Below are 22,748 nucleotides of genomic sequence, written 5' to 3'. Positions count from 1 at the left end.
TGCAATATTGTTCAAGAAAATCATGTCCATAATGCATAGCCCTACTCTGTGATCAGTGTAATGCAACATAATTCCCAAACAAATGATTATTACATGATGGCTTCTTTTAGTTATTCAAAGCCATACACTGCAAGCAGCCTAAGCCAAGTTCCCCAAAAGGAAACCTTCTCAAAAAAGGAATTTTGTAAGTGAATCAAAACCATACAGCAAACAGTGTAAATCAATACCTATTCCCTCTAAATAACCCTCACAAGTTAGTTCTTTATTGTGACTCAAAGCAATACACCGTGACCAAAGTAATCCAAACCGATTCCCAAACAAACCATTTGAACTAATTGGTTCCTTTCAGGGATTCAAACCATGAACTGTCAACAGGGAAAACCAGCTTGATTCCAGAACAAATTAGACAACTCGTTTAAGTGGATCAAAACCATACAGCAATCAGTTTAATTCAATACCAACCTTACCCCCGACTCCCTCTAAAAAAATCTCATAAGCTGATTCTTCTTGGCAAATCAAAACCATGCACAACCTGATTCATAGACGATTTATTACTTTAATCTGATTCTTTTGAGTCAAAACTACAAAACCATACATCAAGACTAATGTAGTCCTAACTGATTCTCAAAAAAATGATGTAAAAAGATTTGTGTTAGCTGATTCTTATTAAGGGGCACATATTTTGCTCTGAACAACCATGTAGCTGTTTTTGTGGCCTGTACCTTTAATGCTAGTTCTTCCCACCCACCAGTCCCATATATATGTTAGTTATGCATAGTTTTTTTTACATTTTTTTTATCTTATCTTATGTACAGTGTTGTGTTTGTATATATGTTTTATCTATGTAGCACCGATGTCCTGCAAGACACGACATTTCATTCCTCTGTATGTCCACACATGTAGCAGAATGACAATAAAGCTCGACTTGACTTGAGTGACTCCATCGCGGATTGCGTCAGCGTTTACCATTGCACTGTTTTTGCACGGCAAATGTGACAGGATACACGTTAATATCCACAGCTGTACGGGTATCCGTTATGTAAATGTACATAAAAATTTTTGATTTCTGATTTATTGATCATAAATATTATTTCAAGTGTTCACACTTAGATATTGCTTGACAACTGTAAGCAGGTTTGGCATGCTGTCCCGGGAGAGAACCCTGAGCTCGGAGATAGTTGAGCCCAGGGCTCCCGCCAGGTCCATAGAGCATGTGAGGGGAGTACAAGATCAGGTGGTTCTCAAGAGCTCCCCTTTTTTGTAAAGGAGAAAAGGAGAAGAAAGGGGTGGATGGGGGGTTTCTTCGGAAAACGAAGATAGGGGAGTAATATCTAGCTAGGCTACTTATAGTGAGTTAGGATAGATCTGATTGGCTAACTAATGAGTGTAGATAGGTGGCCAGCTGCAGTCAATTATATCACATGCTCCTCTCGAATTAGTTTAAAAACGTCACATAAAATAATAATAAAATACAAAATAATTGTACTGACATGCGGCTGTGGTGATAAAGTAAAGAAGGTAAAATCGCTGTAATTCGTTACAAACATGCACTGTTTTACCAATGTTTTAAACTTGTAAAACTCATTCTTGATCACATTTGATGATGATTGATGATCACAGAGAGCTGAACAGATCTTTTAACTTCTGTTGCTTTGCTCACGTCTTGTCTTGTTGATATGATTATACGCATTACAACGGACACATGTTAATATGCGGTTGTCAATCAAATCGGTGGGTGGGGAAACTGCAAAATGTAGGGTTTTGGATCCTATTTTAACAGTGAGAAATTTTAAAAGAGATTTATTGTCTTTATATCACCCCAATATGACTGTGGACAGACTATATCTACACACAGTTCTGTCCAAACAGCTCTTTTTTTTACATCATAGGTGCCCTTAAATGAGTCAAACCCATACACGGCAACTAATGTAATCAAATCTGATTGTCAAAATAATGACTCTAACAGGGTGATTCTTTTGAGAGAATCAAACACATTTACTAATGCTCATGCTTCACATAACAAGCAGATAAAAAGGATTTCTGTCATAAAAAAAAACAAATTTTTTTAATTTAAAAAAATCTTATTACCTGGCTTACTTGTCCTACATATTTCTTGCTCAAAAATAGCCAAAAATATTATGATCTCCATTTCAACCATTTGTAAAATGGCACCACCACCACCACCACCACCACAACAACAAAAACAACTACAACACACATATTACCAGGAAGTGGTGCTTTCTCTGGTTCTGGATTGGTGTACCAGTGGTGCCAGTCTCGAGGGTACTGCTCAAACGAGGCCATAAGTTCATGGAAATTAGTCAGTTTATCCAGTTCAGTTATGTTGTCCCAGTTAGAGTCCGACAGCCAGTGAGAGCAGGGGTTATCCATCTGTTTCTTTGTATCTAGAACCTAAAACACACACCACAGAATTTTTGTATGTAACATGAGGACTTTTTTCCCCCCATTTTTAAGGCAAGACAATCCTTTCCCATAATTCACTTTCAGGAACAAAGTGCACCCCCCCCACCCAAAGCTCTCACCAATCCCCCCCGGAGGAAGAAGTTGTATTCATCCATGTTGAGCTTCCCAGATGCCTCCAGGATCTTGGCACACATGTGGAAACTGAACAGCAACTTGTGACACTCAAACAGTCCTCGACAGGTGTATCTGCAAACAGATCAAACGCTCCCACATCACTCTGAACGTCAGCTTAAAATGATTAAAACACATCAAATCTATGACGCACATCAGATGACAACAAGCAGACTCCATCTGATGATTATGTATGCCTGATCTATACAGTATGTGTGTGATAGAAGGACCCCGAAGTTATACTTGAGTTGAAAATAAAAAGATAACTCAGAACTTATGACGAATAAAACAAACAAACTAAAAAACCAACAACATTTGAGTAGGTGTTTTGAAGTGGTAAATAATCAACATGTACGAGAGGATGTTAAATCACAACCTAGGTGATAGTATGAGTTAAGTGCTACAGAATGGTAGGATATACTGTATAGCACTTTCTAAGATTCAAACCATTCAGAGTGTGAAAGCTGTCGGAAAGACCAATTATTTGTAATTCAAATGACTCTGAATTAATTGTTCTGAACAAATGATTCAGGCTGCATCTCAAAAGAATGACTTTTCCATGAGAATTAAACATCAATCCCAAAATGACAGACACTTTGTTTTTTGAAAGCTAATTTCACAGATAACATTTATGCTTATTTATTTCCAACAATTTTGTTCTCTAATAAGAGTTCTATATGAAAATATGCATTTGCTGACTTTGAACATATGAAAAAATGTCAAAGACATAAAAAAATTGCTTTTGTGTATCTTTTCAAATCAAGCTGTGTTTTTTTTACATTTAATTGCACGTATTGAGGGTGCATAATTGTGACAGTTACTCTACACATAATGTACTGTTTAAATGTTTAGTTGTCAATATTTTTTTATTATTTATTTTAATGGTAACACTTTACAATAATGCATAAAAACAATACATTTGTTATTGTAATAATTTATTATTCACCAAATCAGTATATTAGAATGATTTCTAAAGAATCGTGTGATGCCGAAGACTGGAGCAATAGCTGTTCCATTACAGGAATAAATTCCATTACATTATGTATTTAAACAGTAAAAATGTATTTATATTTTATTTACAATGTTCACTCGCCATAACACGGTTCACCTTTCACGGTCTTGCAGTTAAGCAGATTTTGTTTTGTTTAATGTGACATGCTTTTTTTTTTTTACAGCGCATTGTGTTCTGCATTCGAGGCAGTGGCGCAGTAGGTAGTGCTGTCGCCTCACAGCAAGAAGGTCGCTGGTTCGATCCTCGGCTCAGTCTGTGTGGAGTTTGCATGTTTGCCTTCGCGTGGGTTTCCTCCGGGTGCTCCGGTTTCCCCCACAGTCCAAAGACGTGGTACAGGTGAATTGGGTAGGCTAAATTGTCCGTAGTGTATGAGTGTGTGTGTGAATGTGTGTGTGGATGTTTCCCAGAGATGGGTTGCGGCTGGAAGGGCATCCGCTGCTTAAAAACTTGCTGAATAAGTTGGCGGTTCATTCTGCTGTGGCAACCCTGGATTCATAAAGGGACTAAGCCGACAAGAAAATGAATGAATGAATGTGTTCTGCATCTTGATTAGCACATTGTGTAGTGCGTACTGATTGGCTGTAGACCATTGTCAATTAATCTCCTCGGTGCTGTGTTACCTGTACAGTACAGAATGTGTTCAGCTTGCCAAATTTACATGAATCTTCGATCACTAGCAGTGTGACTGAAGTGCTGGACTGTATGTTTACAAGTTTTCTCCAAAACAAACCTCATAATGTCGACGAAACATTCTGCATCGTCAAAAGCACCCACAGTAGCAGTCAAAAGGCATAGAAAGATGTTAAAAATCACACAAAAAGTTGGACTTCTGGACATACTAAAGGAAGGTAGAAGGTAGGTTATGTGAGATTTTAAACAAGAGACGAAAGTGTAAAAACAATAATGCCTATCAGAGAAAATAGTCTAATAAGGGGTTTTACAGCCGTAAAATTATCTATAATAACAGTAAAAAAATAAAGCCTACTAATTCGCAGATTTCACCTATTGTGGGCTATTTTTAGAACACAACTACTGCGATTAATGAGAGACCACTGTATTTAAAATATTATTTAAAATATATTATTATAATATTTGTTTTTAAGATTTTTTTTTTCTTATAATATAATAGCACAGTTCGTAGGCAGTGAGAGTGAGTGAGTTTGCAGACATGAAGAAAAGCTGAAGAGAGAAAGGAGGCATGAGATTGGGAAAGGGCCACAAGCTGGAACTTGAACTTAGGAGGCCCAAAGTGCAATGACAGTATGTCAGTGCATTGCCCACAAGACTTTCGACACTGGCATATTTCATAATAACCATGATAGTTTTAAAAACTGATTTGTATGCAAGATACTTATATTTATATAGTTGAAGTCTAAATTACTAACCCTCCTAAATTATTAGCCCCCATGTATATATTTTCCCCCATTTTCTGATTAACGTAAACAAGATTTTATTCCAACACATTTCTAAACATAATAGTTTTAATAACTAGCAACTGATTTCTTTTATCTTGCCATGATGACAGTACATATTTTACTAGATATTTGTAGTATTCAGCTTATATGTATGTAGTGTCGTCCCAAATGGAAAATTAACATTTCTTTTACTTAGCGGAAATTCAAAACGGATCCCTGATGACGTTTGTCGGATGCCAAATTAGTGAAATAAATGACCAAACAACTAAATAATACTTGCCATGAGTACAACCGCATTCACCATCAGGGGGCGCTATAAGCACTCTCGTAGGAGAATACTGCTTTCACAATCCAAAATGAATATTTTAAAATCAGTGCCTGAAAGCTCCGCCCCTACTTTTACATGAGCAAAGCAGCGGTCTTTGAGTGTGTGAAGTGTCCAACATTCCATACTTAATTTTAACGGTTGATGGTGCATCATCCGGGTATTTAAAGTGCACTTATTCTTTTTGAAGTTTTCAGTGTTAATGCACTACCCTATTTATACAACAAAATGGTGTAGAATAGTTCATAAGCATGTGATTTGGGATGGACCTATTATTTGGGAAATATTTCAAAAATTTCACAAAAGGGTGAATTAAAAAAGAATAAAGACATTTTTATTGTACTTTCAGAAAGTGTTATATTTTTATATGGCTTTTTTTTTTTTAAGTTTCATAATTCGATAAGGTTAAAGGTAATTTGGAAATCACCAAGTCTACATGATTAAAGCATCTGTACATTTGAACAATAAATCAACCTTGAACAGATAAAAGTGCAAGTAAAAGTATAAAAAAACATGCAGCATTTCTCCTTCACCCCTAAACACAAAATCTATGCATGTGTGAGTTAGCGTTTCAGACCTGTAGACAGCATAAGTGTGGTGTCTGTTGAGATTGTTTATCCTCTCCTCCAGTTTGTGGCTGCGGGGGCTGCTCTCTATGCTCAGGATGAACAGGTTGATGTAAGCGTCCAGAGAGAACTGATACATGGGGTCTATACAGCCCAGATCATTCAGTACAAAGAACAGGATGGACGCCCTCTGGGCACAGGGGCGGTAGGCCTGAACACACACAAACACACACAGATTGGCGTCTATAGCTTTATCTGCCTCTCTTGCTATCGCCATCCCCATCTCAGCACTCTTTTTATCTCTGCCTTATTCAGAGCCGCAATCTTTAATCCAATCTGGCAACCCTTTCAGCACCATCCCTCTCTCCTTGACCTCCCCCTCATCCCTCGCTTTCTCTCACCTCTCTGGCTGTATCGATTTGGCTCTCGGTCAGTTCGCTGATCTCTAGTTGTTCCGCGACCTCTGTGGCCGTGACTTTGGAGGTCTGCAAGGTATTCACCAGCTGAACGTCATCCAGCAGCGAGCCGGTCGCCTCATTCAGCAACCTGTACACATGAAAATAGCCTAATGTGACATTTGCTAGTATAAACACCCAGACTGTTGGAGTGAGTGATCTGCAAGTGGCACTAGTAAATAGGTGTTAAATGTCTTGTATTGCTTTCAAATGTGCAATTTTTATCCGAGGATTGATGTAATCTTTTATCTTTTTTAATCGTTTATCTTTTGCTTTTATCAGCTCTTCCAGTGGGTTAAGCTTCAGCACATCACATCAGATGAGTCTTGAAGGAGGCGGGACATGTCAGATATTATCGACCATTTGATTGGTCAGAAGATTTATAGAGAAACTGAAGTATGATATAACAACAAATCTGATCCATTTAGGCGCAAGTGACACACAGTGTTGTGCTAGTTTCTGAAAAATAGTGACTAGTTACAGTTACTAGTTACTTCATTCAAAAAGTAACTTAATACTGTATTGATTACTTACACCAAAAAGTAATGCATTACTGTTAAACGTAATTTTTGAGTTACTTTTCCAAAGAACATTCTATTTATGTACCCCTACACCTTCCTCTTGGCCCTTAAAAACGAGTGTGAAGGGGAAGGACTTCAAAATTTACCCCTAAGAATTGGGACAGCACCACATCACCTGCACACTTTATCATACAGTATGTCATCCCGATCTCTTGCTTCATAAGAGATCAGACGATCGCGACTGCTGTAGTTATTCCAGCTGCTTTATTTTTTTAGTATTTATCTTCAGGAAATCAGTGAAGGCATATATCATGTTATCATAATGATATAATATGGTAATAAGATTGTAAGTGTACTGCGCATTTACACAGTGGCCATGTTCATGTAAACACACCAAAAACAACATTAACATCACAGCAGAGCAGACACCGTAAAAAGCTCATTCCCAGCCACTACACTTTTCTGACAGGGTATTGGAGTGTCAGTATGGTGTGGGACTGGTATACAGGAGTCATTATTTTGGAAGTCTCGAGCCAAAAAGATTCAAATGGCTGCGCCCGCTCGTCCGCAAAGAATAAGGTGAATAGATCGTGAAATTTAGCTGTTTTTATTTTAGCGTTTTTTTAAAAGCATGACGGTAAAACATGAACGCAGTTATGAATATACTAAAACTTTTTATGTTTGTTTGTTGTAATAATTTATATTAATGACAAAAAATACTAATTTTGTAAATCCCCTTACTTCCCTTGGTTTTGAGTGTGGTCCTTAAAAATCTTTGTTTAAAGGGATATTCACCCCTTCCTCTTAGCCCTACACCTTTAAGCTAAAGAAAATTGGGACATACCTACACATTCACGGGAACATGCAAAATGAGGGGTAAGGGGACGGGCTAACGGGTAGAATTGGGATTGGGCGTTAATGCTCCCATTAATACCTTTATAACATCACTTCAGTGCTGCATTCTCACAACTAAAACACAAGACAATCTTAAATAAAAAAGTCATTTTTAAACAAAAACTTATTTAAATCAGACCAGCAGCACAAAAAAAAAATAATAATAATTAAAGTAATCTGAAGTATCATTCAGAATCAATTTGGTGAAACATAGCACCAAAAAAACTACCATAAATTTTATGCATGTTTACCAAAATAAAAACAACATAACAGCTGCTCAGAAATGAAATCTATGAGCAATTTTCAAACAAACAACTTGTGGAAAGTAAGCTGTGTATATTCAAAGAGCAAAATCTGCTGTTGTATAACAGCTATAAAAATATGTAAATCAATAAAAAAATAAGTCACGTAATTTTTCCTGAGCAATACAACACTATACATTTAAATAACAAGTTCTGAAATATAATAGAAATGTGTCACTGTGTCTACTAATCTAATCAATTGTGTTATACAGATAACAAATGTGTGCTTATTTATTTGAAACCACAAACATAGTAGTATTAGTAATAGTGACTAATAATAGTAATGTTAATAGTCTCTTGGTCTCTCCTGCGCGCACACTCTACCTTCCGAGTACACTGCGCGTACACTCTAGTCTACCTTCCGAGCATTCTGTCTCTCTTGCGAGCACATTTGGCCTCTCTTGCTTGCACCCGGTCTCCATCGCATCCACATTCGGTCTCTGCTTTAGATTTACTTTTGTCTAGTCTGGCGCCTCATACATGACACGTCTTTTTACGGTAAATAGTTGGCATCCACCAATTCCACAATGCGTTGCTGCTGTAAACAGGAAGATGTGGGCTAGACTGCAGCCAAAATGAAATAACTTACCAAGTAACGGACAAATGCACCATATTGTAATCTTAACAGAGTTACTATATTTAAAAGGTAATGCGTTACAGTATTAGTTACTGTCAAAAGTAATGCCGTTACAGTAACACATTACTAGTAACCATTATTGCCCAACACTGGTGACGCACAGCAAGCTGTGGATGCATTTATGTTTTAAATGTGAATTTTTTCACTGTTTTACTGCACACTAGCTTATACAACATACTGATAGTAACATCTGAAAAACTTTATTATAATGTCATGTAGACTTTAATGTAGTTTTTTTCATGACGTATTAGCATACGTGTCACTCACCGCAGGATCTCATCCTCCAGCTCCTGCAGTTTCCTCTTGCCAGAGGCGATGTTGATCACCAGAGAGTCCTTCTGTTCCTCCAGCTCTGGACGCTCCTTCCTCACCACGATCCCAAGCAGCTGAGCCTCCAGACCCTGGTGAACACACGATCATCTTCAAAGACTTCACTGTCATGGAAAATACTCAGTAACACACACACATGCACACACTGACCTGTTCTTTAACAGCAAAGTTGACGATGGTGGTTTTAGAAGAGATCTCAGGAGTGTAATGTGGATTGGACAGTTTAGTGGTCATGTAAAAACGAAATTCAGGGCTGTATTCTATTTCTTTGTCTCCCAGCTTTAACAAGAAACGGCCACCTGCAAAACAAAAAAAATCAAATAAACATTATTTCTTAGAGCATTCATCCATTTATTTTCCTTTCGCTTAGTTCCCTTTTTATTAGGGGTCACCACAGCGGAATGAACCACCAACTATTCTAGCATATGTTCTACTGAGTAGATGCCCTTTTGGCAGCAACTCAGTACTGGGAAACAAATACACTCAAGTTCACATACACACGCACTCATACACTAGGACAAATTTAGTTTACCCAATTCACCTATAGTGCATGTATTTGGACTGTGGGGGAAACTGGAGCACCTGGAAGAAACCCACGCCAACACAGGAAGAACAAAAACTGAACAGTGACAGTGCTAACCACTGAGCCACTGTGCTGCCCATTTCTTAGATCACCTACAATTTAAATCTACAACCCTGTTGGGCCACATCTTCAAGTCACTGACTGAACATTTTTCTTCTGTTATTTTTATTCATATAAACTCACCGGCCACTTTATTAGGTACACCTGTCCAACTGCTCATTAAAGCAAAATTTCTAATCAGCCAATCACATGGCAGCAACTCAATGCATTTAGGCATGCAGACATGGTCAAGACGATCTGCTGCAGTTCAAACTGAGCATCAGAATAGGGAAGAAATGTGTTTTAAGTGACTTTGAACGTGGCATGGTTTTTGGTGGCAGACGGGCTGGACTGAGTAATTCAGAAACTGCTGATCTAGTAAGATTTTCACGCACAAACTATCTCTAGGGTTTACAGAGAATAATCAGAAAAAGAGAAAATATCCAGTGAGCGGCAGTTCTGTGAGCACAAATGACTTGTTGATGCCAGAGGAGAATGGCCAGACTAGTTCAAGCTGTTAGAAAGGCAACAGTAACTCAATTAACCACTCCTTACAACTGAGGTATGCAGAAGAGCATCTCTGAATGTACAACACGGCCAGTCTCGAGACAGATAGGCTACAACAGCAGAAGACCACACCGGGTGCCACTCCTGTCAGCTAAGAACAAAAAACTAAGGCTACAATTTGCACAAGCTCACCAAAATTGGACAATAGAACATTGGAAAAATGTTGTCTCATGAGTCTCGATTTCTGCTGCGACATTCAGATGGTAGGGTCAGAATTTGGCGTCACCAATATTAAAGGATGGATCCATCCTGCATTGTACTGCATTTATTTATTTATTTTATGACATGGCATAGTATGACCATGTATTGCAGCTCCAAACCATTTTTAACATGACAATTATGTGGTAGTAAATGTCTAATGAGTGAGTAATTAATTCATCGATTCACTGAAGTTGCTCATTCATTCTGGAATTAAGTACTAGCTCTTGTAACTAATTAATTAAATTAACGCATTAAATTGACAGCCCAGCATTTAATATACTTCATTTATAACTCTACCTACAAATTAGACAGCTATAACATCTAATAATCCACTTACAGACACAAACATAAACACATTCTGTATCTACAGTAGACTGTTCTTTTTTTCTCCAAGCACTATTATCAGTCAATGTTGTGTTGTGTGTGTGTAATTCAATATTTAGTTTATGAAGACGAAAATGTGCATATTGACCTTGCAAAACCAAATAGAATATACAGTTTGTACAGTAAAAAAATGTTTAGATCAATATGCATGTAAACCACATTATTTTGTGTGTGTGTAAACATGTTTTATATCCCTGTGGGGACTTCTGTGGAATCGGAATGCACACAGACTAACGGGGACTTCATAAAGTACACAAGCTTACAGATCTTACAGAATGAGCTATTTTAAAAATGTAGATTGTTTCCTGTGAGTAGGGAGTAAAAAACACAGTTTGAAAATACAAATTATTATGTCTATGGTAGGTCCCCACCATAGTGGATAACAAATGTGTGCGTTTCCCAAACAACGATGTAACTCGCGGCTGAACTATCATAGTACGATGCATCGTTTGGGAAAAGAACGATTTAGTGATGAGTGTTTCCCAAAACGCATAGTTTCTCTGTCGCAGATCAGTCGCTTGAACCAAAACGCCCATAATGACGCTCTAAGAAACTACTTCGTTAGAGAAGAAAACCATCATTTCTTTGTGCAAAGTATATTGTCACGCACGCACGCACGTACGCACGCACGCACGCACGCACGCACACACACACACACACACACACACACACTTAAAATAAAAACCAATAATAGATTTGGTAAATACATGCACTCTCTTTCCATATTAACAGAAATACATGTAAATGGCACATAGGGCCTATGCTTGCTTTAAAAATACTATTAAGAATATGACATTCTATTCTAAAACATAAAATCACTTACAAAAGCTAACATGTATTTTTATATCATATATAAATCATATAAATAAATAAATAATGAGACGGTTTATCAATAAATGAAATTTAATATTTAGTAAGTATTAGAAATGAAAAAATTATACTTTATAATAAACTTAATTATATTATAACCTACTATAAATTAAAATAATTAATGTATGATCTTTGTTTTCACAAGCTTTGGAGACGAAACATAAATTCCGATTTTAAATAATAGGTCACCTATAGCTTTCGCCATGAGGCTGTTCAAAATGACATCAAGATTTTCAAAGTGCACTGCAAAGGGAGCACAATTGTAAAAATGAAGATCGCTAAAACTGAACTGTAAAAATACTTTGAAAGCAATGTAATGCTTTTTTATTTTTAATAATTCCAACTTTGAATGTTAGATTGTTCTAAATGTACAGGCCATAGGGGGGATAATGGCTCGTTTTCACAGACTGGAAAAGTATGGTACGGTTTGGGTCGGTACGGGTCACCTTTATCAGGCTTGCGTTTCCATTAGCAATGGTACCATTTTTGGTGGGCGTGGTGTATGACAGAAAGTTCTGTCGCATCAATCTCGCTCGAGGAAATGCCAACAATAAAGCTGTACGGGTCGCTCACATATCATATAAAAAGCACTTTTCACAAAACAGACGCTTTACACACATAAATAATTGAGTATAAATGTTTATTATAACTTTTCTATGAACAAGATTTGATTAGAACTGCAGATCAATGACAGAGCGAAATAGCCTACTGTAACGTCTGTAATTGTATTAAATAAATTAACATATACGAATACATACAGCCTTTACAGTCTCTGATATGTTACCAACTATAAAAACTACACACAGCATAACTTTCATCCTTAATTAGGTTCAAAACAACACAAAATATAGCCTCCAGGGAAAACCTCTCATCTGTGTCTGTAATCTTCAGCAGCACTTGCAGCCTCTGTTAGAGAGTCATTCCATCATTGGCAGTTTATATTAGTCCTAAAGATGATGATAAAGCTCCGCCTTTTGGCGCCCTTTCTCTAGTTTGGTACCCTTTCGAAAGGGTGCTGAAAAAGTGGTATGATACGGTTCAGTTCGGTATGCCTTTTGAACAGTGGAAACGGCTATAAAAGCGTACCATACCGAACCGTATCGTACCACTCCGTGTAAAACGGGCCATAAGTAGGAATAGCTCCAGAGGTGTAGTTGCGAAAGCTCAAGTTTGCGAAGGAGTTTGCAAATGTTTGTTGGAGCGACTGATTTGGGAAACGGCAAATCAACAAACTAAGTTTGTAATGACAGAACTTGCGACCTTAGTTGGCTAACGATGGTTTTGGGAAACGCACCCCAGGATAGCAAAACCGATGTGTGTATGTGACTTACCAACTCTTGTAAGCGACTTGTTGAGTATGGGGGCCAGTGAAGGATCTAGTTCCTCTTGTACATTTTGCAAGAGCACTGGAGAACCAAACTGCACCGCATTCTCCAGGATCCGCAAAAAATCTGGCATCTGCAGATCTATTACTTTCAAGCCCTGAGAAAAACACACAACATGAGGACGAGAAGAGACACGAAGGACACACAGCAGACTAGATAATGACATCAACTACACCGAAAAAAATAAAGGTATCTGCGGGGATAAATATAATTCAAAAGTGATAAATAGACTTAGAAGAAAGAAAATGGGACGTGAAAAAGCCGCAGAAAAGATGGAGGAGGCAGAAAAGAGGCTTCAGCTCTGTCATTTTGTTATTGTTCGTAAATGTCAGCGTTTAACTGTAGCTTGTGAACGGCACTCGCCGCTCCAGACGCTCACAGATGAGAAAAGACCTGCGAAGAGGAGGAAAAGGTCACAGGCAGAAAAAAAGAGAGAGAGAGAGGAGGAACAGAAGCTGAAGCTTAACAGCAAATTATCCTGACAGATAAGAGACAGTATGGAAGTATGTGTCCTCTTATATCTCCTCTTGAACACACCTGACAACCTGTCCACCAGTATGGATGGATGGGAGAGTAAGTACAGTAGGTAGATAGATATTCCTGCCTATTTAACCATCCATTTATCCATCATTCATCCAAACTTCTATTCATTCATCCATCCATCCATCCATCCATCTATGTCTGTATTTCAGTCAATAGTCCCCCTATCAACCCTTCTATCTTTTGGTTCATCCAAGCTTACATCCATTCATCCTTCTTATTATAATCCATTCATCCTTTCTGTCTGTCTTTCTGTCTAGACATAGTATATATCTGTTTTTGGTAGGTCCATTTATCAACACATCAGTCCATCAACATCCATTACCCTCTATCCTTCCATCCATCCATTCCTTCAGTCTATCTGTATTCCAATCTATCTATCCATCAATCTATACTTGCCCGTCCATCCATCTATCCATCTCTTCAGTCTACACATGTCTTCCCATCCATCCATGCATCCATCCAACAATCTATACTTGTCCATCCATCCATCCATCCATCCATCCATCCCATCAGTCTATACCTGTCTTCCCATCCATTCATCCATCCATCCATCCATCCATCCATCCATCCATCCGTCCGTCTATACCTGTCTTCCCATCCATCCATCCATCAGTCTATACCTGTCTTCCCATCCATCCATCCATCCATCCATCCATCCATCCATCCATCCATCCATCCATCCATCCATCCTTGTCCATTCATCCATCCATCCATCCATCCCTCTATCCATCCATCCCTTCAGTCTATCACTGTCTTGCCATTTATCCATCCATCCTTGCCCATCCATCCATCCATCCATCCATCCATCAAGCTATACTTGCCCATCCGTCCATCCATCCATCCATCCATCCATCCATCCATCCATCAGTCTATACCTGTCTTCCCATCCATCCATCCATCCATCCATCCATCCATCCATCCATCCATCCATCCCTCTATCCATCCATCCCTTCAGTCTATCACTGTCTTGCCATTTATCCATCCATCCTTGCCCATCCATCCATCCATCCATCCATCAAGCTATACTTGCCCATCCATCCGTCCATCCATCCATCCATTCATCCATCCATCCCATCAGCCTATACCTGTCCTCCTATTCATCCATCCATCCATCCCTCCCTTCAGTCTATCACTGTCTTCCCATCCATCCATCCATCCTTGCCCATTCATCCATCCATCCCTTCAGTCTATCACTGTCTTCCCATCCATCCATCCATCCATCCATCCATCCCTTCAATCTATACCTCTCTTCCCATCCAGCCTATACTTGTCCATCCATCTATCTTTTTATCCTCCATGCAAACAAACACAGAAAACAAGTGCATCTGTGTTCAGAAGGAGTGATAAATGGCTGGTATGTTCCACTGAAGGAGAGCAGGTGAGGAAACGTGGCCTCGCAGGGGAGGCAGTTTCCAACTCAGATGAGGATTGAGTTTTGAGTTTTTGTATTCTAATTAAGGGCTCTGAAAACGACTCGTCTGTGGGTTAGACGGTGAGTCATGTGATAAGCATTGTGTGTCTGAGCAGGTAATTTTGGCACTGAATATGGGTTATGTTTCCCTCTGTGTAGAACCAGATCTAATGCTCTCTAATAATCACAGCAATGTTGTTCCCATTGTTTCTGTCCTGTCCTGTCCTATTCCTTACTAAGACATTTATGGAAAAATAATGTAGTCTGTGTGTTGTACAAGGACTCTTTGAATTCATATATATAAGAATGTGTGTGTGTAAAATATTTACTTGTTTGAACTCCATGTTCTTAATCCACTTTAGCGCTTGTCCTTGAGGATCCACCATTAGTGGCCATCTGTGGGGAAGGACGAGGGAGAAACATTAGCTCTCACTATAAATGCATGTCCCATTATCTATAAATAGGCTATTTCATAATAATCCATAATCTCTAAATGCTATTAATCTGTTTGGTGTGTGTGTGTGTGTGTGTGTGTATGTATGTGTGAGGGAGGAAATTAGCATTAGCTATAAATGAACAATCAGAGAAAACTGAGCTTACTATTATCTTTAGCTAATTATTCTCCAATCACTATTCATTACCACCCATTATTCATGAGATATCATCATTATTCTAATTGGCATTAAGGGATTGGTTCTCTGGGCCTGACCGGTTGCCACGGGTGACGATGACTCCATTCTCAGTAGAGAAGGCATCAGACGGGAGGCCTTGGATATTCCATTCGCGCACTGCTGTGGGTTTAGACAGGAACACCGCAAAACTGAACCCCGGAGAACACGGCACCTCCAATTCTCTCACCTAGAGATGAAAAGGGTAGCAGAGGATTCAGGCAAGGACATTCCAATGAGAAAAAAGAGAAGTTGTAACAGCTGTCACATGCATAATGTCATAATATTATCTGTAAAGTGTGCAATACTATGCAATACTGAACCAGCCTTCACCGGAAAATGACACATGACACACATGCATTAATTAAAGAAATTAACAATATGTTATCATGGGCGCAAGTAACAAAAATATTTAATGAAGAAAGACCAAGCTCGACTGCCCCTATTGGCAATGTATTTCCTGAGTCAGAGAATTTCCCTGAGTGCTGTGGCTAACCATGGCTAGTCATGGCATGCTGTTCCCTGAGATGTGCATTTCTAAAGCCACAGCAGTATGTAGCATACTTTTGCATTCTTGTGGCATGATAGATACTCTTTCATGACCTGTAAAGATAATAAAACATAAACCTGTTTCATCCAGATATCTGTAACCAGCTCATCTCTGTGGTTGGACAGGAAAGGTCCCATGTAGGACAGGAAGGCAGCAGCCAGCAGACAGTCTCCCACCAAACAGGACATGTTCTTCTCCAGACCCTGAGCAATCATACACACAATCACATCAGAGTCCTCCAGCTGCATTTTCACATCCACAGATAAAACATCAGGGTGACTGTGCATGCATGTGTGTGCATGTGTGTGTGTGTGCGCATACATCTACTGTCTCCTTCCAGCGAACTCTTTCTCCAGCCAGTCCAGACACCAACTTGCCAGCTCGGTCCAGTTTGAGCTCCATGTCCTCAGATTTCCTTCTTAACTCTTCTTTCTGGGCCAGCTTTTCATCATATTGCCTTTTTAAATGATCAAGTTTCTCTCCTACCTATTGATGTACACACAGATATGTAAATACATTAAGTCTACATAACTCATTAACATGGCGTGGGACACAATGATAGACACTGACCTCTCTGAGTTTGCCCTGGGCTTCAGCCAGTGCAGCCTGTTTCTCAGCCAGCTGAGTCATTGCTCCATGCAGCCTGGCTCTCTTCGGCTCAACCACCCTGAAGATACGGCCATAAACCTGACAGACATGCACAGAGATATGAGAACATATAAAAAAAGCTATTTCAGATTCTCTTATTCACACTAAAGGCCAAATCACACCAAGAATGGTAACTTTAACAATAACTTTCCGTGGAATTTTGTGGGTAAAAAGCACCATTGTCAATAGAATAGACACCACTCACAGAGAATCAATTTCAAACCAACTTGTTTTCTGCTGGTAAATGCTGCAAAACTGCATGACTGCCTTAAATGCAAGCAAAATCTCTGTGGGCAACGTTTTCACACAAAAGTCTTCATAGTGTGGATTCCTGCTGAAATGCCTGGAGTTTGCCCACAAAATTTAGCAGAGCAACAGTAAATATAATTGCACTTTAACTGAACAGCACAACACAACTATAATGCCAAACATATAGTAATAATAAAAATAATACAGCTTCAGTTTACCCCTAAAGAAAGGGACTTGAGTTTGTTGGCTGTGAATGGATTATATTATTGTTGGTAATTGCTGTGATCTCATGCGAGTTACATGCTGGTAGGAATTGTTGACAGATGTAGTTGCACATGAGAGGGATGTTAATGCTATATTTATTACAAAAATGATGATGGAACATTAATAAAAAATATTGATGTGCATGGATTTGAACAACACTCCAATGTACCATTTATTATACCTCCTAAAAAATGAACCATTTTGATTTATTGTCAACTTCACAGTGCTTAGAATAAACCTGCGGACTGCAATGAAGATACAATTAGATGACATAAAATAAATCAATACATAGTTATAATAAAATTGCCCAATATTGATATCATGAGCACTTTAACTTTAAACTTTTATACTGCCTTTTAGAAGTTTTCAGATTGCTGAGTTGCCAGTGGTTGTTCCTCACAGCACCAGTTGCTTTAAGACTTAATAGGCATTTGATTTTAAAACATTAACATTTACACACATTAATCTGGCCTACAACATTAAAAATTCTGTGATATTTATAGACCTTTTGTTCATTAACTCTAAACATTAAGGTTCCATTTTTTAACCCAAACTAATTTCACTAAAGTCAATGTAATTTCAGTTATAAAAGCATTTATTATCTTGTGACGTTAATTTCCTAGCTAATGCCTAATAATGCATTCAAGTCCATTTTTATAATCAGTCTTTGTAATTGTTTTTATTGAATGGAGTTAATAACTAATAAAACTATAGCTATAACTTGGCTATTTTAGTTAATTTTAACTAAATAACGCTTTCTATTCAGACTTTATTCAACCTAGGTTCATTATTGATACTTACCCGTATATACATTTCTGGAGATCACAAAACTCGTCACCAGGAGGTAAGTTTTTGTTTCCGCGAATCCACCAGAGTATGCTGTCGACTGACAACCTCACCCACCTCCTTCCCTAAGCCCAAACAATAGTGTTTTCAAAAGCACTGATTGACCCACCTACCGCCTTTTCTAAACCCAACCAACAGTGTTTTTAAAGACAATCCAGAAAAAGTCTTTGCGGCTGCCTGATTTTTACCACGTTTTCAGATCTTACCATGCTCCCACCCTGCTATTGACTTGTTTATTTTATTTTTTGCTTTACTGACACCGTTCTTCACCAGACTCAAACCCCCTCATCACGGTGAACTCCTCTCTGCGGCTCAAGTTCACCGACGCACACGGCAAGCTACTGGGCAAACCGGTAACAGCGGAAAAGCCATCCACACGCAGGTAAGCAGTCAGCTGGTAGTGCGAAAAGAAGCAGAAGACGTCGGCGGCATCATACCGTCCCGTAGCATTCATTTTAAAGATGAAATGTAGCCATACATAGCACTGGCTACATAATTTGCGCTCTTCAGAAATGTATACAGGGTTATGTTATTACATTGAGACTGTGTTCACTTTATTTATAAGTGTTACTTATTTTACTTCATCATCCTTTGTTTTTATTTTATTATACAAATTTGATTTGTTTAAAACCATTATTTACTTTGAAAATGTATATAAAATAAACCAATACACTAAGTATTTTGTGGCTACTACACCTGTTGAAGTAAGTATTGTTGCAGATTAGGTAAATACTGTATACCTTGATAAAAGCAAGAAAATATGGTAATACTTTAGGTTACAATAGACTGTTTCACATTTCCGGGTTTCTCAGAAGCTGAAGTCGTCCTAGTTGGGAAAAATTAGAGCGCAGTGAGAATATAACAAATATTTTTTTACAATCTTATTGGCTAAAATAATAAAAGAAAAACTCCACGATGATGTTATCAAGACTTTCAGGAAAATAGTGTGAGACTAATAACGGCCGCCGGAGGAGAGAATAACGTCAAATTTACTGTCCTGTTCCATAGATGCTGCATTAGAAATGCCTCACATCAGTGGTAATTAGTTTTTAGTAGTTTGATGCAAAGATGATATAATACATTTATTCATAAATGCATGTAAATGTTCATACATTTAAAAAAGATCTAAATAATCAAAACTTTCAAAGATTTAAGAAACTGATGACCGTTACATGCATCATAACAGGGTTGTGAAAAAGGTCCATTAATGCTATTAACTACTGGCAGCTTATTACCTCCATACTGTTAAGATATTAACTGTTCATTAGTAGTTATAAAGCATGATCTTATTGTGCATGCCTAATACTACCCAAAACCTAAACCCTACTTCTATCTTACTAACTATTAATACACAGCTAATTAGTAATTTATTAAGCTAGTAGTGTTAGTTAAAGGTTTGTGAATACCATGAATTGTAACCTAAACTTAAGTGTTATCAAAAATTTGATAAAGTCTTGGTGTGAACACGCCTTCAGAATTATTGTATTCATCAACAGTCATCAGTTCATTAATGTGGTACCTCCATGGCCCTGACCCACATGCAGAGGGACTTTGCAGCAAGTGAGACACGTCCGATGATCTCGGGCTGGAAGTCAGGCTGTGTGCAGTACTGTCCAATGGTCTTCAGCACACGGTCAGAGATGTTGTCCTTATCAAAATTCACCAACTGCTTAATGAAGTTGCCCTCTCCTAAAACAAATGACTTGAATTCAGCCTCAGGCAAGCACATATTTCATGTTTTTTTCTTTCTTCCTGCAACCTGTTCTGTGGTTATGTGCTTTCTATTGCATTGTGCTGAGCTTTTTAAACATATCCTGGCGCGCTAATGAATCACCCAACCCTTCCCCAAGCCGAGTCTTTCCCTCTTATCATGTGATTTTAGTTATACAGTAGTCTGGTATAGATTTCATGCCTGAGCCAGTGCCTGAATCCATGTGTGACATCAGTATGATAGAGAGATTTAATAAAGATCTGAAACTTTCCCTTTATCTTACCCAGTTGTCTCTTGGCCTCCGCCCAAGTTGGTTCACATCCTCTGAGTATCATGACTGCCTGCATCACAGTTTCCACAAGAGCTGGAGGTCTGCCATAAGACTTGATCTCCGTCATGTCTTTCTTATTTAGCGACTCCAGCGCCTGAAGACAGTCCAACAAGATTACCACAGTTTTTTTCATGTGCTGATGAAAACATCATGTATAACATATTCATTTGGCTCTGGAGCCATATGTATTGGAAATAATAGTCGCATGAATTCAGGATGACCTTCATGGCTTCCTCTAGAGCAGGAAGTGCTTCATCTAGGTCTCTCTGAGCATTCTCAGCCATGGCCTTACACTTGATTTCTTCTGCTTCTATTTTCTCACTGTGAGCGCCCACCGCCTACACACACACATACACACATTAACAAACACATGGCAGACAATCCTAGGAGGTTATAAATACCTAAAGAATACACAGAAATAACAAACACACACAGACACATCATTTTAGCAAACACAATCAGTCTGCGATAGCAAGACTCACAGGAAGAATTCCTCACAGGAGGAATTTGCTTTCTTTTTTAAATATTTCCCAAGTGATGTTTAACAGAGATCAACTAATTTCTAATAACTAATTGTCTCTTTTTTGTCTCTTCCATGATGTCAGCACATAATATTGTTATATCTACTTATTTTGCCAGATACTAGTATTTAGCTAGTATAATCAAGTGCAATTTAAAGACTTAGGGCCCTATCATACATCCGGCAAAATAAGGCGCAAGACATGCATGGCGCGATTTGTTCCTATTTTCAGACCAGCGCAACCCTAATTTTCACGTTTTGCACCGCATTGTTTATACTAATATTAGTAGTATTTATTATATGCATATTTAAATTTGTTTTAATAAAAACAAGTTTAGATTTGTCCACCTGTCGGGTTTCGGAGATGTATGCATGACCAAATGGGGCATAAAAATAGGATGTGTGTTTGGATACAACTCAGTATTTTTGATCACATTTTGTTATTATTGTTCATTTATTCATTTGCTGGAAATTAGAACTGAATTTGGAAATCGTTTTGAAACTGATCTATGCGCTTAACAAACGAAATTAAATATGTAGGCTAACAGATGTAAAAGAGGAAAGTAAAAAGTAAAAGTGAAGTACAGAGAAAGTAGAGAGGCTGATTGGAGGATGCTAGTTATTTATCCTCTTGCTGTAAATTGTCTGTTTAACTGTTTTCTCGCTAGTGAAACATTCAGTTTTTCGACTTACAAAGTCTGCTATGTAAATAGCAAATGCGTCATGGCGCGACGCAGTTGACTCTTAAAAGGAATGTGAGATAAGACTCCGATTGGTTAAATGCACGTAATGCTCAAGACATACCCAAAACTCATTTAGAGAATAAACACAACCCTGTTAGACCATGAAAACCAAGGCGCAGAGCGTATTTTTCCCTCCTTAAAATAGCAAAAGTGGATTCAGACACGTTTTTAATGCTTTTGCAACATGTGCTTTAGATTTTGTGCCTAGATTGTTAAAATAGAGCCCTTAAAGTCTAAATTAAAAAAAAAAAGTGCAATTCTTATTTTTATCTGTATTAAATAGTGCTTGTTGAAATTTACTTTATGTATCAGTGCACTTCATTATATTGTAAAAGTTTATTTGCTTTTATAATCTTTAATCAAACATCATAACCTTCTCTGCCCCCTTGAAACAACTTTTCTTCACTTCTGGTCACATTGAATGCCTTTAGGGAGGAGATATCACACTTGTCTTGTTTCTGCTCTGCCATCATCCATCTATCAATTTTCTTTGATTTTGTTAGCAACACCTTCCAACAACTCAATCAGTTCCCAAAGGACAAAATCATGCACCGCCCTCAATTTTTTTCTAATTTCAGGACAGTTTCAAGTAAATATACATCACAATAAAATTCAAATTTCACCAGAGAGCAAATAATTTTTGAACTATAGAACAGTATACCACTTGAAGGCAGAAACATTTAGCAGGGTTCCCATTCTTTTATGGACACCAAATTCAAGGACTTTTTAAATCAGTAATATTTTAAATCGAGCACCTTTGCAGTTCACACCTTCAGCATAAATAGCGCCATGAAAGTCGTTCCTGTACTTAACATTTTACTTACACTTGCGATTTACATTAAAATGTCATAATGACGATATTTTCAATGTATCATTTCTAAAAATGTTGACTGTTTTGAACAACCATTTTAAAGTCCAGTTCAAAGAACTTCAATACAATTAAATACTGGTGATATTCAAATCCGGTTTTTGAAGTACTGATACAATGCATTATTTGACATGGTTCATGTATAAGATTTTAATGTAAGATTTTTTAATTAAGAATTTCTTAGATTTTTCGTTCAGTTTTTGAAAACAGCACAGTACAATTGTTTAAATAACACCTTTTATTTCTAGCAATTTCAAGGATCTATGTTTGTTTTTAAGTACTTTCCAGGCTTTGAATACATAATTTTGTTTGGAA

General features: G+C 37.9%; 1 protein-coding gene across 3 annotated transcripts in view; it reads right to left on the bottom strand.

Moving 5' to 3' along the window:
• The window catches only part of dnah2 (dynein, axonemal, heavy chain 2), a 304,998-nt gene that overhangs the window by 41,538 nt on the left and 240,712 nt on the right, over nt 1-22,748 (bottom strand). For 2 of the 3 annotated variants that reach the window (XM_087260907.1, XM_087260908.1), the window contains 15 exons: nt 20,524-20,640; nt 20,255-20,396; nt 19,780-19,949; nt 16,824-16,940; nt 16,575-16,739; nt 16,331-16,456; nt 15,745-15,893; nt 15,365-15,431; nt 13,028-13,178; nt 9,203-9,351; nt 8,990-9,123; nt 6,315-6,459; nt 5,925-6,124; nt 2,544-2,670; nt 2,226-2,412 (listed from right to left, as the gene is read on the bottom strand). In XM_087260907.1, the coding sequence (XP_087117033.1) occupies nt 2,226-2,412; nt 2,544-2,670; nt 5,925-6,124; nt 6,315-6,459; nt 8,990-9,123; nt 9,203-9,351; nt 13,028-13,178; nt 15,365-15,431; nt 15,745-15,893; nt 16,331-16,456; nt 16,575-16,739; nt 16,824-16,940; nt 19,780-19,949; nt 20,255-20,396; nt 20,524-20,640 (2,146 nt within the window). Of the gene's footprint in view, nt 1-2,225; nt 2,413-2,543; nt 2,671-5,924; nt 6,125-6,314; nt 6,460-8,989; nt 9,124-9,202; nt 9,352-13,027; nt 13,179-15,364; nt 15,432-15,744; nt 15,894-16,330; nt 16,457-16,574; nt 16,740-16,819; nt 16,941-19,779; nt 19,950-20,254; nt 20,397-20,523; nt 20,641-22,748 lie in introns of all 3 variants that reach the window. The other variant, XR_015495540.1, reaches the window with a different exon arrangement.

The sequence above is a fragment of the Danio rerio genome, chromosome 7 (genome assembly GCF_052040795.2).
Source record: "Danio rerio strain M-AB ecotype USA chromosome 7, GRCz13ab, whole genome shotgun sequence".
Classification (NCBI taxonomy): Eukaryota; Metazoa; Chordata; class Actinopteri; order Cypriniformes; family Danionidae; genus Danio; species Danio rerio.
The sequence above is the reverse complement of the archived record's forward strand: the minus strand, read 5'-3'. Positions and strand labels throughout refer to the sequence as shown.